At 36.5% G+C, this 18375-nt stretch overlaps 1 protein-coding gene across 3 annotated transcripts in view; it reads right to left on the minus strand.

Moving 5' to 3' along the window:
- Positions 1 to 1300: 1300 nt before the first annotated feature.
- Positions 1301 to 18375, minus strand: part of FIGN (fidgetin, microtubule severing factor) — a 130994-nt gene continuing 113919 nt past the window's right edge. For 2 of the 3 annotated variants that reach the window (XM_032286566.1, XM_032286565.1), the window contains one exon: positions 1301 to 3567. In XM_032286566.1, coding sequence (XP_032142457.1) covers positions 1313 to 3559 — 2247 coding nt within the window. In that variant the 5' untranslated portion in view covers positions 3560 to 3567 and the 3' untranslated portion in view covers positions 1301 to 1312. Of the gene's footprint in view, positions 3568 to 4160; positions 4519 to 18375 lie in introns of those variants that run through there. The other variant, XM_032286567.1, reaches the window with a different exon arrangement.

Below are 18375 nucleotides of genomic sequence, written 5' to 3' on the forward strand. Positions count from 1 at the left end.
TGTGTGTGTGTGTGTGTGTGTGTGTGTGTGTGTGTGTGTGTGTGTGTGTATAAGTTGGTTGGTTGGTTTTTATTTAAGTGTTTGTTTTTTGATTGCTATCCTCTGCATTCTATCAAATAGCACGGCAAGTCTATAAGCTAGATTAGTGAATAGAATGACACCGTTCCCAGCAGTTTTAAGAGATAATTTGCAAATCACCACCACCACCACCACTACCACCTATGCAGTAAAAAGGCAGTCATAGTTTGTAGGTACTGTGACTTTCAGGGTCCTAAACAGGTCTTGTGGCTGACTGGTCTAGACACTAACACAAACCGAATAAGTAGCTTTCAATTAACCAGTGTACCTTTTAAGAACATTTTTACTTAATTATCAAGGAGCAATGTACTAAGAACTCTTGCAGTTATTGACATAAAGAATTATTCTGCTCTGGTTAATTCCCCATAATTAGTAAAAGAACTTAAAAAAAATCCTTCCATTTCTACTTTAAACTGTAAATATTCCGTTGTATCACACTTCGGTATTTTTCTGGATACATTCAAAGTAATTTTCCTTGCTATTTTCCAATTGTTGAGGTAAACATACATTTTAATATAAAGTAACATTGAAGCCTATCCCATTACTCTCAGCAGTACATAGTGCTTTCAACACATTCCTTTGAGGTACTGTACAAATCACAATCACTTTCCTGAGTTTTTGCAGACAAGAACATTAAAAGAAATGAACTGCAGAAATTAAGGTCCAGATTACCGTTACCCTGTTTTACCTGTTCTTAGCTTAATACTGCAGAACAGACAGGATTGAGGAATACTGTTGCTCTTAAAATGGCAAAAATCTGGTTTTCTGTCATAACACAACTGTTCATCTCTTTAGTCCGATAATGTTTGAAGTTAAAGCTCTTTATATTAGCACATGCCACCAATGTAATTGTGAGGCAAACAAAAAATAAAGCACCACTCCAGGCACTTGACAGCAACTAAATCTCGAGAACAGCAGAATGGAATCAACACACGAGGTTCATGTCCTTCTGAAATCAACACACTTGCACCTTGCTCCTTGGTGAGTGTTTTCTAGCTTGAACAGAACTGAGCATCCACATATGCTTTCTGTCATCTGGGGCTTTCAAATCAGAAGCTCTCATTTGATGCACTTTTCCTCCAAATCTACCCTGACTCTAAAGACGCAACTTAATCGTCATCTTCCCCAGTACCCTTTGCAATTTAAACACTACTGGAAAGGGGCTCTATTCCCTATATAGCAGGTTTTATGTGTGTGTGCCAACATTCATTACATTTTTTTCCTAAAGAATTTATCACTGACTGCAACCAAACATTTTGTTCCATTCAACATACATATCAAGCTCCTTTTGAGATATGCTAGGCTGAATCTTGCAGAAAGCATTTTCAAAGTCTTGATATGTAACGGGCCTCAACTGGCTGGGCATAATGGCTGAAAGGTCTGTGGCTGGCATGGCATGGAGGGGGCCCACCACTGCTTCCTGACACAAATGAGCCACATCTAGTCCAGAAAATCCTTCTGTGCGCTGGACGAGCAGTGCAAACTCCTTGTCATTGAGACAGTAATTGTGCTGTGAGAGCAGTTGTACTATTATCTGGTGCCTCGCTGTGCTGTCAGGAAGTGGGATTAAAAGTCGTTTCATGAAGTACCTCCGAAGAGATTCATCTATTTCTTCTGGTTTACTGGTGGCACAAATTACTACGATTTGGTCCTCAGCCGAAGTTAGTACAGTGTCCAGTTGCATCAGAAATTCGGTTCTCATCCGACTGACTGGACTGTGTTCCTCACTCACTTGAGAGGAGAGAAGCATGTCAATGTCACTAACAAAAATCACCGAGGGCTGGCGACACCTGGCCACAAGAAAAGAGGCATGGATAATTTTCTCTGCTTCTCCTAACCACTTGGCAACTAGTCCAGAACCGGCAATTTTGAAAAATGTGGCCCCCAGCTGACTAGCGATGCATCTGCCCAATAATGTCTTGCCTGTCCCCCGAGGTCCAAATAAAAGGATGCTCCGAGGTAAGGCCGTCAGTCCACTGAATGCGTCTGACCTCAACACTGGCCATAAAACCTCCTCTTTAATGACAGCCTTCACCAGGTCAAGACCAGCAATGTCGTTCCAGTCCACTGGAGGTCCTTGGGTGATAATCTCATTGGTTACCAGGTCAATGAGGTGCGTGTCAGTATTCTTCAGTTGCTCGTCCACAGAGTGGTTGGATGAGGTAGCTACACGAAGTCCAGGGCCTTGCATTGGGTGAGAGAGGAGCTGCCTGTGCTCGTCCCCATGCTCACTCATTACTGGCGATGTGTACTTCCCAAAGGATTCACTGGATCTCGATCCCAATGAATTTTTAGCAGTACTGTAGGAAGGAGGGGTCAGAGCCCTACTGGACTGGCTGCTGAATTTCCTTTGCTGTTCAGAGGACATTAGCTGCTTCGTTGGCTTAAATGCTAAGGATGATGTTTCAGCACTTCTGTCAAAGCCATTCCCCCGATTTGTGTTTGAAATGCTGTTGTCGGGCATTCTGTACATAGGACTCTGTGTAGATCTCTGTTGGCCATAGCTGTAATTTCCATAACTGGAGTCCATTTCTCCTTGCCCTGCCATATAGAAAGCTTTCCTTTTGAGAGAACTTGCCGAACTGTTTGTCAGAGCCGACGGTGCAATAGGTGTCAAACCATGGCCCTGGTAGGTGTAGCCAGGAACAGTGGTGGGGGGTAGGGGAGTGGGAGCAGGAATTCCTGAAGGCAGGTATGCTGAAGGCGGAGGCGGTGCCCCACCAGGGCTGTACCCAGACCCCACAGCAGTCTGAGGAGGATAGCTAGCAGACGGATAGCTGTAACTGGAGAGGTTAGAAGTCCCATTGTAGCCTGGGACCAAGGCTGGTGGCGGAGGAGGTGGTGGCGGGGGCTGTAGTAGCCCAGAGCTATGCAAAGGAGATGGATGAGGTGAAGGAAGTGCAGGTGCTGGCTGGCTACTGTAAGTAGAATGCAAATATGATCCATTGTATCCTGGGGCATATTCCTGAGATGGGAGCCCTGCATGAAGACTAGGTACGGTGTGGCTTCCACAGGTACTACTTGAGTAACTAGGTTCTGTCAGGTTGCTGGCTACCCCAGGAGAGCTCCCTATACTCGCAGAGACATCTGTCGGAGGAAGGGCTGAACTGACTCCAGCTTTGCTGGCAGTGATAACATCTGGAACACAGTTCATGGGATAAACAGCTTCCGAATTCAAGGAAGGCTGCCAGGGTTCACTTTCATTTTTCCGACCGTTCACCAGTCCTGATGGTGCATCCGAATAGTTGCTGAGTACAGGTCGGTCCACGGGACCTTCCAAAATGCCGGAATACTTCTCTGCATATTTTTTTAGTAGGTTAGATGCAGTCAGAGCAGATATGTCGTCATTCGCCCAGGCATACTGATAGGTGCGCTGCAAATGACCTCTGTAGGCTTCGACTTTGTGGGCAGGAGACCGAGTGGTTGAGGTGATGTCAAAGTGCTGTTCTGGCCACTGGGCATGCTCTGGCGTCCACTGCATCTTCAAGCCTAAGAATTTGGGGAGGAAAAAAGTTGATTTACTTAGACAGTCATCAGAACTTTTAAAGCGTTCTCCCCAACTTCTTTTGTTACCTATTATTTTCCATTAATGAAATGCATACTGTAAAAGCTCTACACTGCTTATAAAACCTATTATGACCCCAATAATAGGTACTCTTTAAAATGGATTAAACTTCAGCCCTGTTTAAAAAACTACATTGAGTTTAAAAGGTAACTCTGTAGTTAACTATATTTTTTGCATTTTTAAGTAATAAGTCAATCTATTTCTGTCAAGCACATCAGCTTACTTACTGCACATACACACAATCACATATATATATACACACACACACACACACACACACATATATATATATATATATGTACACACACAGTCCTGTCAAATTCGAATTCAATCACAGGTTCTTACAATAAAATAAATAAACATTTTAAATATCTTGCACATGCCAGTATTAACATGTACAATATCTAGTTATTCTGTCTGTTCACATCACAGTTTCTGTTTTACATTTTAAGCAATATAAAAATGAGACACAGCTGACAGATCACATCTAGGATACCTCTCTTATTTGGTACTACACCTAGTTAGCACAGTATAATGCTCCCTGCACAGAACAATATGACACAGACATAGCAGGTCATTCCATAATCCAACTCTCATCTAAAGTGGTCCACGACAGTTTCAAATCTGCTTCGTGGAGTGCAGCAAAGCAATCTCCCAGGCAGCGCTCCATCGCTTTCATCGCACAAAGCCTACAACTCGGTATGAATTACAACCGGCTCCTTTCTGCCTCTCAGTTCTGTTGTTGAGTCTCTGAAAAAAAAAACAAGCATCACTTGTCTGTCGGTCTTCCAGCGTTCTCTCTCCTTCTCTTATAATACCCCCTCCCCTTATAGCCTGCAAGGTACTAAGACGGAAGTGTGTGTGTGTGTGTGTGTGTATTTATACACATCCCCTCTTATACATCTTCGTGTGTGTGTGTGTGTGTGTGTGTGTGTGTGTGTGTGTGTATGAGAGAGAGAGAGAGAGAGAGAGAGAGAGAGAGAGAGACAGAGAGAAAGAAAGGAAACCAAGGGGAAAGGGAAGATAAGAATGGATTCTGGATTCTCTTTCAATTTCTATAGGACGCCATGTAGGGCACACACTAAAGAGTACAACTAGATAATGAGATGATCTGGGTAATTCTATCATCTGCTGGGCTACTAAGTGAAGCAATGTTGACTAGGTAGCAAACTATAAAATAAGTATTTTCTCATTTAAGAAAAAAAATACTAGGCAGTCATAATAATTTGAATTTTAAATGGTTAAAGAGACTTTAGACATTACTTTATTTCACAGATTAGGAAACCAGGGCCCAAAGTGATTTATCATGCACCCTCGAGGTCTCACATAGAGTTAGTTACAGAAGAGGACTGGTACCCAGTCTAATCTCTGCTTGGTTTAACACTTCCTATTCTGGTACAGCTATATTAAGCAGCCCTCCTTCATCTTTTTTGTATTACCCAAAGTCAATTTTGCAAATTGTCTTGTGCCCTCTGGCAGAGATGCCTTGATAAGGAGGAGGCATGGTCTACATGAGGCATCTGTGGCATCAATCCCCTTCTGAATTACCACAGTCTATTTTGTCAGCTTCTACCCTCTTCTGTGCTCCTCCTCCAAGCTCTGTGGCTCTTCATTCCCTGACTCTGGCTTCTGACATGGCCAGCTTTGACTTACTGAGCTAAACCCTAACATAGCACACAGTTTGGTAACAGAATGGCATGTTGATTCCCTTCTGACTCCCTCTTCCTTGTTTGCAAAACCACTGCACCAGACACTGGAAGTTAATTAGCAGGATGATGCTGTGCTAATTGTGTTAATTTACAAGGTTTTAGTCAAAGAGAATCATGCCAGGGCTGGCACTGCTGTCATGCTTCCGACTTAATGATTAAGAAATACTGAAAACAAGGTGGGAAGGATTGCAGTAATTACACAATAAATGAATAAAGCAACAGGATTCATTTGCAAATATATTTTACTGCAATTGTACTCATTTGCATTTTGATTTTTAAAAAGGATACATGTAGATACTCATTTGCAAATCACAACTCAGTTAAATTAAGTCTGAATGCTACACAGTGTAACTTAATCAACCTTTATATGTATATATATATATATATATTTTTTAATTTAAGTAAAAATTGTAAAGACCTCACTTGTCTTGTACATGCAACAGTTCTTTCTTCAATTTCCCTCAACTACCCCAAATATTCATATTTCTGTTTTAAAACTTATATATTATTAAATAATCTCATCAAATGGGAAAATAGTATTATAAAATCCTGATGAAGTGCAGCTTGCATAATTTCACTCAGAGAAACTCTGAGTGTGAGTTCTAGGAAGAACTAAAGTGGTATTCTTAATTATTTCTGCTTTCTCAATCATTACTTTTTAAGGGGGAGAAAAACACACCGCAAAATGGGTGAAATGACCGAAACCACACTTAAAGGGGAAAAGATGCAATTTTAATGAAGCAGTATTTCAGGAATCATACTTTCATTAAATTCAACTGGAAATTATTAAGAGCAAATCACCAGGAACCAATCGCAAGTAATCAGTATCTAAATTCTTCTAGTGTCATGGGATTTACTTCAAGCCTTATAAAAAGGAGAGAATATTAATGTGACTGTAATGTAGAACTATCTAAAAGACCTACAAATTCATTAGTCCTGTAAATTATTTCTAGGGAACTTCTATTATGGTTTTTTTCTCTAAAATATTATTAAAATACAGAATAGAGAAAATAAGAACACACATGCGCTATGAGTATAAATTTGATTAGACTGATACAGAAAAAAACGTGAAAAAAAGTCTTAAAGGGCTCAACAAATAATTTAGAAGTACAGGCAATGGAATTTACCAGGACACACACAAACGTACGCACATGTAAGTTAAAGGATGGCTTCCTTTTAGTTCGCTGAGCTAAGCCATTGTTAGCATAAGTTAATAAACATACATAACAAACATTATGAAGAAATATGCTCTTTAACATGGAACTGCCTAATTTTTTTTTTAAAGCAGGAATTGGGAACCCCCCACCTGTATTCACTCAAATAATGTTTTCTTGTAAATTTATTGTTTATGAAAGAGGTGAAAAAATGATTTTAATAAGTTATAATCACTGTAATAGACAGTATCACACAGTTTAAATAAAATAGATTGTCCACTTCATATGGTATATTAGCAGTTTAACTCTAGCAAAACTCAACTTCATAAGATTCCTTTTTCACCTAAAATTAAGCAAAGATGATATTTATCAAAATTATCTATTTGGAACAATTACTGAATACACCGTTGCCTTTTGAGTCTAATGCTATTTTTGGATGTGCTTATCAAGATAACTGAAAGTTTATTTATGGATGCATTCTAAATAACAATAACCTTTACAGGGCTGCAAAAGGCAAGATTGAGTTTTGTTTAAATACAAGGGAACAGACATATTCATATCCCCTGAAACATGAGAATTTATCCAGTGCTTTGAAATCATTAATGTTATTTGAAAGCATAAGTTAATCTAACCATAAACTAATTTTTGGTATTAGCAGGAGCAGAGGAAACCAGTGTTCAGGAGACTGTCTTGGCCTTCAGAGTGAAGAGGCTTTTAATTGGCTCCTTGAATTTTAACACTAACTGGAAACTGGTAACCAAACTTATTTTTTTGTTGTTGTCATTGTTATTGTGTTTATTGGTGGTGATATTTCTGATGTGAAATGGAACAAAAACACAGAGTCAAATGTTTTCTGAACAACGAGAAAAATCCTGCTTCGTTTGATTGTATTGCAGTTATCTGTGAGTCAGAAGCAATACACTTGTGTCAGTTAACTTGGCACTCAAGTAATGGGATGAGTTTTAAAAACAGCTTTTATGGCCTGGCGCGGTGGCTCAAGCCTGTAATCCCAGCACTTTGGGAGGCCAAGACGGGTGGATCACGAGGTCAAGAGATCGAGACCATCCTGGTCAACATGGTGAAACCCTGTCTCTACTAAAAATACAAAACATTAGCTGGGCATGGTGGCGTGTGCCTGTAATCTCAGCTACTGAGGAGGTTGAGGCAGGAGAATTGCCTGAACCCAGGAGGCAGAGGTTGCGGTGAGCCGAGATCGCGCCATTGCACTCCAGCCTGGGTAACAAGAGTGAAGCTCCGTCTCAAAAAAAAAAAAAACAGCTTTTATATGGTTTCTCTTCAGAACGTGGAGATGAGTCTCAGAAACTATTTTAACATTATTAGAAACATGACTTTAGAACAATAACTCCCACTGTTGTTTGGAAATAGCTTAAATAGGTACGGTAAAATTTCAGAAAACAATGGAAAGTAAGAAAAATGGTTTTAAAGATTGAAGACTTGTTCCAAAACATCAAGTTTTGTTTTTGAAAGGATCAGAAAATTCTTAATACAGCGGACAAATTTCATCATGCAATGCGTTTTTTTGAAAATACATAATCTAATAGAAAATTGCTTTTAAGATAATATAAGGGTTACACGGGAATGACAGGTACTACAGTAAACATCTGAGAATTCTGTTTGAATTTTATTGTTATGGGATGAATCCATATATATATAAATGAACAAATCTATATTTCCTATATAACTGGATGGTTCGGATAACATTTGCCATTCTTACCATTACTGATCATTTGATAACTTAGCTTTAATTACTAAATGGTTACTGCCTTGTTGCTTTACTTTCTCCATTTTGCTCTTTAACTCGATTTGAAACAAAACAACTATAGATTCCTCTAAAGTTCTGCCACAACTACAAAATTGTAGAGTAATAGAGAAAAATGGAGAGTATAAAAGCAACTTTCAGAATAAAATAAAAGGTTAGGTCCTATAGAATCTATTTTTAGAATACATTCCTAGATATATCAATGTGAGGCACTCACTACCCACCCTACCCCTTATATACACATGCTATTCAACATTTCATCAGGTCTAAAATAGGTGCTCCCTTTTACAATGTTCCCATAGGGTAATTTTGGCTGCTAGGCGCTCTGCCTTCATTTGTATGTTTTCTCACACTTCCTAAGGGCAGGGACCTGAGGCAAACACCTGCAGGCATGGCAGGTTTACCTGCTCTAAAACAGATGCATAGTACTCACACAGGCCTGCATGACATTACTATATCTATTACATTTATTCGAGCTATTGCACCTCTGAACCTTTCATTATTTTTTAATATTAAAAAATAATACAATATTAGCAAGGGTTTCTCTCAAAAACAATCACTACTGGGGTAATTACTGTAAAGTAATTATAACACTCTACAGCTATATGTTAGTTCTGCCACTGTGACCCAACAGATTCATCATCTCTTGGGTCGCAATGGCAGAACTAACATATAGAGCATTCAAAATACCCAGTAGAGAGTAGAAAATTCATTAGTTAAAAATACAGGTCTATGCAATGAAGAACCTTCTGAGAGAAGAATTGTACACCTCCTGGCACTGCAAACTGGCCCTGTGCAATATCTACTTATTATCATTCTTCAAGGGGAGTGATGACCAAATGAAACATTTGAGAAGACTAATGAAGCCCTGTCTACTCAACCTCATAAGCCAAGAGGCCAACAAAGCATTATCTAGTATTACTAGTACTAACTCATTTGACCTGGAAACTTCTTCAGCCCATTCCTCAATAATTCTTGGCTTTAAAATATGGTATCAAATCTACAAGTAATAGAAAGGGAAAAAAGTGAGGAAGACACACTGAAATTACATATCATTTTTACTTAATTTTCTACCATCTTTAGAGCAGCAAAATTAGAAGACTGTATAAACTAAATGGAACAGAGGGGCTGTTAAATTTTAAATTTAGTTGAACTATGTACAAAGCATTGTGATTCAACGCAAAAAAAGGAGGATCCGTTTGTCTATAAGGTAATGAAACCTTTTCAGCTCTCTTTTTCCCAATTTCACATTCTAAATTCTCCAAAATTACACTCTGTTTTCAGAGATTAACAGAACTTTAAAATGACCTAACCAATCCAGACATTTTGACTTTAGATTGATGTTTCACTTGTAATGATGTTTTACAGTATTGGATACTATTTTGCATAATGTGGTATTTTATTTGGACCCATTGATAGATTGGGATAGAAAGGAACTGAAGGAACATAAAGAGGGTTCTAGAATTTTGTTTCCCAGGTGAAAATTTCAGCCTATAGATTCAGTCCACTGGCAGCATTGCTTATACCATCACTTATTTGTTCTAATCTTGGTTAAGTTGCTTAAGCACATCATACTCACTTATTCAGCTGTAATATGTGTATAATTCTGGTATTATTTACCTGGCTGCATTGCTATTAAGATTATCCGAATAATATTTTGTGAAAACACTTCCTAACTGTGAACTGCTCCACAAATATTTCTCAGTATTCTTTTATTTTGAAAAGGTCAGAGGTGCATTAAACACAAAACAAAACAACATTGGCTAGACAGAAAAGAAAAAAAGGTAAAATCATTCCCAGAATTCATAAGTCAGTTTTCCTTCAACTTCAGGACAGCATCTGAAATTTTCCAGTGGGACTGTTGATTCCAAGAAAGATATAGAAATTTTCTCATTCTGAGCAAAACACGGAGCATACTTGCCTTAATCAAAAAGGTGTCAACATTCCAAATTTTTTCAAGTATTTTATTTATTTTTTTATGTTTCCTGTGACTCAACATTTTAGAGATCAAAACTAAGAAACAAAGCACTTAGAGGTTTAAAGCTAGTTAAAACTGTTAAAACTCATTTTAAAACCTGCAGTTTCAAAATAAGATATTCCAATTATGTAACAATGCTGTCAAATAATTTTTTTCTCTTTAAATCAAATTTTCACACCTCATGCCTCCAAATTATAATACATTTTGCAGCACCCTCACCCCATACTACCTTATTTGCATAAAGCAATGCTTAAAAAAAGTATGAAGGCATTTCTGGCTAAATGGTTCTTAGTAAATATAGTTCAGATACCTTACCCTCTTATAGAGAAATTGCAACCTGACAGCCTGAGGGTAGGATATACCCTGCAACTGTGTTTTGTGTGGCCAGTGCAGGGTTTTAAAAATCACTCAACTTTATGTTTTAAAAGATCCATCTAATAAAAATAATAATAAAACTTTCCATATTTCTCATTTTTCAGACAAGATCTTACAACACTTCATTCTTGTCTGGCAACAGCTGTCTTTCAAGGAACCAGCTCCCTCCTTGGGCCATATCCTACCCTTTCCACTTGATCATGTTGCTCCTCTCCCCATGACAATGTCAGGTATTTTAATGGCATCTACCAGGTCACACAGGCATTTAAATTTAGGACTCTATGTTAAAGCTTCAAGCTCCAGTTTCTTCACTTACATATCTTTTCTTGAAATCCAGAAAGTATACAACTCTAAAAGTTAAAAAAAAATCCCAAATACTGTTTTTTTTTAAGGATAAAAGACCCTCCCTGCCCTCTTACAACACATGGGAAATAATTGATAATTTCAGTGTCAATAGTACAATAGTGTGGAATAATGATTAATGAATGGTATCTTTAAAAACTGGTCCCAGGTGCTGTTTCAATGTTTCCCCCTTTGCTCTAATTTGTCAGATATTACTTTTTGCTATTTTCCTGTCCGGTTTCACCATTCCTAAGGTACTCCTTTGAATGCACTGTATGTTAGATACCACAAACCAAAGCTTAATTTAACAATGAGTGAAGCTTCTCCTATTAGTCAAATACATGAGCGTTAGTACAATTTTTATAAGGGTATTTAAGAAGCATACTCCAAAGCTATGCTTCTTATTTCCTACAGAAAGTTGCTGGGTAGATATTATCTAGGTAAGCAATAGACCTTGTTATCTAAATGACATTACTTTGTGCTTAATGAAAGCCTGTGTTTAATGTTACAGGCACTGACTTGGACTAAGATGGTAAGAATATATACTCTGTGTTTAAACTGAAGTTGTGGGTAGCTTATGATCTGAATTGAGTTCTCTACAATGCATTAAATTTTATTCAAAGCAAGAAAATATTCACTCAACAAATATGACCGAGTGTAATGGTGACTATTTTTGCCAATATTTCATATGGAGGATAAAACTTGATATGCATGGGTCTGATTGGTCATTATTTTTAATATGTAAGAAAATGGCTTGCATTATAAGAATGAATCCATAAGCACTTATGCAAAACAAATTCTGCTGATGAAAAATATTGTTTTTACATCACTGAACCTAAATTCACTATATGATCAGGATAGAAACCGTATCATTTAAATAAAGGAACCCAGGAAATCATACTCATAATTCAAACAAGTACTTTTTTCCTTAAATTTGCTATACATAAAGTATACAAGTGAACATATTACCACACTCACACATAAATCCACATAGTTCAAAATTATAATTTAGATCTATGTTTCTTGTGAGGGGGTGGGTTTTTAAAAATGTTTATGTGTAAAATTTTTGAATAATAATCTAAAACCAAGTTTAAAAAAAAAAGTGTCCAAAACTCTGTGTATATTCTATGGTAAGTTTTTCAGAAGGACATGAGAATGCATGTACACGCAATTTAAAATATACAAATGATTCATACTCTTAATCTTCCTAAGTGTCAGATGTCATTAACTATTGTCAAGGAAAGAGTCTGAGGTAAAAGGGCTGAATTTCCCATATTTAAAAAATGTTATTTTGTTTATGCTACTTCTGTGAATTTTAGACAATTTATCATCAGTTTAAATAGCACTTTGTAGTTAGCCTTTAAAGTTGTTACTTTGCAGCCTTTCATTTCTCGTGCCCTCTCTTTCCTTTTTCCATATACATTTTTTAATCCATTAAGGCCATCTGCCCTTCCCCCTAGATCATCAGGACATACCACATATGTCCATAGGGACTGCAGGGGCTAATGAATATGTATGTTCTGTGTCATAACAGAGCACTACCCTCATTCTGCAGTATCAACCCTCTTATGTGTATAAATAACAGGTGAGTTGTAGCATGCAGGGATAAATGGGGTTAACACAACCTGAGAGCCCCATGCTAGATTCGTTGCATCCGGCCTGTATGTTTGATCCATGAACAGAGTTCCAAATGCCAAAGGTATTATGCATTTTGTAAGTGTTCTGAATCTTTAATTTTTAAAGTCCTTTGCAGAGATAATAATTATCATCATCCTAAAAGTCTGAGGTTATTCCAGTTGATTCTCAAAATACTGTTTTGCCATATAAAATATATTTGCACTTTTAATTAAGAGACATCTGGCATGATACCAACCTTGAATTGAGACACAGCTGGTATATTTCATCAATCACAATCCTAAAATGGTATACTAACCACTACATGCACATACAACTCTTTGTAAATATGTGTGTGTGTATGTGTGTTCTATTTCAAGTATCTAAATGCAAAGCCCAATTTAGTTATATTTAAACTGAACTCTATTCATGCTTTGCCCAACACACAGGCTGAAAAGGGTCAATAAACAAATTCAGAAATCTTCTGAACCCTACAACGTTGCTTAAAATGGAATTTGCATTCATCTACTTTTCTGTGTTCCTCTGGAACCATACTCTAAAAAGACAGTTTACATAAGGCAAAATATGTCTGCTTATTTAAGATTGAGCGCTTTCTCATATAATTAGACAACGAAGTAACAATGCTATTCATACATTAAGGATAAAATTCTTCAACCATTCTCCTTAAAAACTCTTTGCTTTAGGTGACTCTAAAGTATGCAAGGCCCAGACAAAATTTGTTTAGGTTATTTATGCATTTTTCTCTTTTTGGCAATTCGTGCATTAATTTTTAATGGAATAGCAAAATAGTGTCTTGGACTTTGAAAAAAATTCTATAGTCAGGGCTGGGTGACATAGTGCATTAATTCAGTGTCCTTCACTCCTGGGACCTGTGTATAATTTAGTCCAGCCTGAAGAAAGTAACTTTGATCTGAAGGTAGTGGAAAAAGCTACATATGAAATGAGTTTTGGTAGGTTATGTGTTGCTTTTTGCCAAATAAGACATTGTAAGAAGATAAACTGCTTTAGAATACAACCAACACAGCCCAGGATTAAAAGTGAAGAGCTCTTCACAATTACAGTAGTTTCCTCATCTCTTCATTTTCCCCACCCTATCCCCTTCTACAGTCTGGTGAAATAGACTTGAGTACCACCTATAATTGGGATGCTCTGATTTCCAGATAAACTGAACACTGTTAAGGTGCAGTGTGAATGACAGTCCAGTCATTAGTGCAGTTGACTGTTCTATTTGTAAAAACAAAGAATGCTGCATAATGAGCAGAAACGGGAGAGGATATCAGCATCTTCAAAGGAAGTGGCATTTCCTGTCCTGGAGAGGGTGCCCAACAGCCTAATCTATGGGAAACAGTAGAAGGGATTACAAGTAAATAAACTGTTTCTTCAGACCCCAACTCTGCAGAATTTTATCTGCTGTTATGATGGAAAATGCCATTATGTTAAAAACATTTAGGCTTTGACTGAATGATAAGTGCCTGATCCAGTCCTGTATGTATTAATCAGATGAACAACATACAGTATAGATCCCTCTTCTTTTGTTCATGATTCTCCAATTAATTCCAATCCAATTCTCTTCTGTTGTCAATAAACATGGCTTACTTTGTCTCTAATATAGCAGCTAAAATTAAAGTTGCTCTTTAAAAAAATTAACCCAGCATGGTGGTGAATGCCTGTAATGCTACTGGGGGAGGCTGAGACACAGGAATCGCTTGAACTCAGGAGACAAAGGCTGCAGTGAGTTGAGATCATGTCACTGCACTCCAGCCTGGGTGACAGAGTGAGATTCTGTCTCAAAAAAATAAATTTAACAATAATAAAGTTGCTCTCAATATTGTTTTCAGCAGGGTTAAAGGCCTAAAGATGTTGTACTTACAGATGGTCTAAAGTATTCTAAAATTTTATACTTCTTATTCATGATTAAGACTATTTTACTGGCCTCTTTAGTTATGGATAAGTACCAGTGTTTGCTAATAATTTTAGAAGACAGATTTTCTTCAGCCACATTTTAATTATTTATTTTATTATTATTATTGTTATTATTTGAGACAGCGTCTTACTCTGTCACCCATCCTGGAGCGTGGTGATGCGATATTGGCTCACTGCAACCTCCACCTCCCAGGCTCAAGTGGTCGTCCTCCAGCCTCAGCCTCCAGAGTAGCTGGGACTATAGGCTCATGCTAACACACCTGGCTAATAATTGTATTTTTTTGGTAGAGAGGAGGTTTCGCCATGTTACTCAGCCTGGTCTCAAACTGCTGGACTCAAGCCATCTACCCACTTCGGCTTCCCAAAATGCTGGGATTACAGGCTTGAGCCACCACACCCAGCTTAGCCACATTTTTAAACTAGCAGATAATTTAAAAGAAATTTCATTTTAAGCGTGCTAATTTTAGTTGTTTATATTAAAGGAGTAAGTCAAATTCTCCCTGCTACCTCTTTAAACTGTGTGCCTCTTCATAGCACACAAATTCCCTAAGCAACAGGAAAACTATCTAGAACCATGAAGTACTACATGTAGGCTACACAAAAAAATCAAATCTAGGTGCTAGTATGTGTGTATGTAAGCTTATGACTGCAGTTGTGGAAAGGCTACAGAGAATATAGGAGAAAGAATGACAGGGAGAAGAAAGATTTTTAAAAACGGCTTTTATCCTAAAAATGATCTGTTCTTTACTAGCTTGATCTATGCTTTAACTAGCTTTATTATTGATAATCCAAGAAACCAAAGAGCATTCTAAATTATTTAACTAACTGATGCACATCATGTTTTTATCAAAACTGAACATTATTTAAGGTTTTCTTTGGCTATATATTTATTATTTGTGGCTTAAACCAAGTCAAAAACTTAAAAAAAATTCCACACTTACAAAACTCCAAATCTTATTGGTGATCTCAAAATATATGATAAATGCTGATTTCCTTAATTTAATACCCATTTTTGGTAAGGTCTAGGTTGACATGAAAAGCAAATAATTTAAAATATATAACTGAGTTACATGGGAAAGCACCCCTATTATTACTATAGAATTATGTTGGTGTTTTCTATGCAATATTTTTCTCCTTTTAAAATAGAATAGACAATTAATAGAATTCATGGTGAATCATAGGTCTAAAAGTAAATTTCTGATTATTGAACCGACATACCTAGAACCAGTATCATTTTAAGTAAATCTTTTTAAAAACATCAGGATGCCTACTAAGAGTACTGTAATTTTGTTTATGTTTTACTCTCAATCTTCTGGCCATTATATTATCACTTAGCTAACTTGTAAAGATTTTTCTGGTAAGGATGTTGTATTATGCCCTCTGTTTATTTAGTGCTTCTACGCCCAGCTATTGTTTTCATATTTTACTTTAGAAATTATTTTATCCAGTTCAATGTCAAATAATATTATGCTCTAAAAAGGACCTATTAAAAAATATAGAATAAAATAGTAGATTGCATTCCCGGCCGTAGATCCCAGAAGCATTAAAATGTTACTAGAGTACCCAAATGACAGCAATGACAGCTTAATCACTTAAAGGCTTTTTAGATTAACAGTTTTTTTTTTTTTTTTTCCAATTTGAGTAGTAATATTCAGACATGATTTGATAAGAGGTTACCTGTTAAATACAGCTAAATAACACACTTTAAAAAATATCAAAATCAAGTTTGGCATCTAATGAACATTCCCTTATGCTTTATGAAATACTAGTGCACATTCATAAGGCTTTGTTTCTTTTATTTTCTCCCACCCAAAATATATGTTTTTAAAATTAGTCTGATAATTAGCATGCATGGTCCAACAGCTCCCTGTATTGTTATGATTTTAAGTGGAAGATCCATGGATAAAACATAATTGAAAGGTGAGCCTATTAATCTGGAGAATAACCTCCACAAACCAAATAGGAATGAATCATTTTTAAGTCTCTATCTCATTTATAGCTTTATGTTTCTAAGAAGAAGAGGAAAAAAAAAAAAAAAGAAACAGAGAGACACAAAAGATGACCTTATTTAGACATATTAGTCAAGGCAGTCTTTGCTGTTTTTAAGCAAACATGATTGTGACTCCACTTTGTCCATCCAGTTTTCCAGTGTGTAAATTGGATGATGACTTGGACAATTCTCTCTTCATTAGTGAGCTGTGGAAAGGAAATACAGAGGTGGCTTTTCTGCTTTAAACTCTGCAGTGTCTTGTAGCTAGATTCCAAAGCATCAAGGAAAGATTATATATATATATGTGTGTGTGTGTGTGTGTGTGTGTGTATATTTTTTTCTAGACAAGCTGTCGTAATTGAAATGAAGTCTAATCAGACTCATTACTGTTTTCAGCAATTTGCACCACCAAAGATGCTTATTAGGTAACTGTGTTTAATAAACCACTCTTTAGAAAAATACCAGTAATGAGCTCTTAACAGCCAATCTTTAGCGTGAATGTAATGTGAAAAGTGTTCCTAGCGCTGAATAGATTTTCACATTTAGTAGTGTCATAATTAAACTCCATGAATTGGTTGCTGTGATGTTAGATTTAGTGCAATAATCTCTCTTTTTTTTCTATTTTAAATATACTTGGAAATACAGTTATCTTCTATTGGAGCAGGATTATACTTATTGTACAGCAAATTTTAGGCTAGTGCCAAATTAGTCAAGACGAGGTTTTTCAACTGGGAATTTGTTAACAAACAGTAACCAAAGATTTTATGACTGATAACTGATATTAGCTATCAAGTCTTTCCTTATCAGTATTCCCACCCTTCAAAAAAAAGTCTTCTAGTCATTGGATTATAGATGAAAATGTATCCCAGATATAAATATATTCTTATCATTAAGAGGAAAAATGGCATTTCTATCACTAAGTTAAAACATTTAAGAAAATGGACATTCTGAAAGGAACATCTGAAGAAATGTCAATTTTTCATAATAGCAGACAGAAATAACATTATATTGCTTTATTAGATATTGTTAAAAATGTGAATACCATTTTCCTCCCTGATTCTTCCTTTTTTGCAGCACTATTTACTAAGCTTTTAACATTAAAGGACAGTATTGTGGATATATATTATTTATACGCACTAAGGGTGGTCATGAGAGTTAGCTAGGCTTCTTATTGATAAAGGAAAAAAAAAACACTATTACATACCTCTGAGGACAAGAGTTGTTCCATGCAAGATGATGCATGTGCTAAGTATATTATCTATAGAAACTATGTTGATTATTTCATTAAAAAACATATCTCAAATGTCGATTATTCCATTAATAGAATACACTTTGAGACATATCCTTATATATATAATGATTACACAGAAGAAATTGAATATTTTTTTGTTTTGGAGGATAGCTAAATAAGCTCTTCAGCTTGTAGTAATGAAATGAAACCTCTCACATGGTAAGATAAATATCTTTTGCTTACCAAAAGCAACCCAAAAGATGACACAATCAGTTTTGAAATGAGATTCTCGACATTCTGAAATGGATCCATAAAGAGAATCGATAATCGAAAAAGTACAAAAAAACAACAAGAGACAAAGAGTTTATACCCATTCATGATGAAATGTTAAGAAGGATTCTGTTACTGAATGCTTCCTCTCCCAATGCAAGCTTTGTTTCTTCTAACCTGGCAAGCTTCTTGACTCCTAATTGAAGCCAATAAGCCTCCATAACTGTTTTCAGCTTTTTGAATCAATAGGGCCATGAGAACCAAGACTGTCAAATTAATGACTTTTTCATCTGACTTTTTGGAATGCACTTCTTTGAATTACAAAGTAGAGAAGAAACCAAATTC

Source organism: Sapajus apella, unplaced genomic scaffold, assembly GCF_009761245.1.
Source record: "Sapajus apella isolate SASKATOON/1434 unplaced genomic scaffold, GSC_monkey_1.0 scaffold18, whole genome shotgun sequence".
NCBI classification, from domain to species: Eukaryota; Metazoa; Chordata; class Mammalia; order Primates; family Cebidae; genus Sapajus; species Sapajus apella.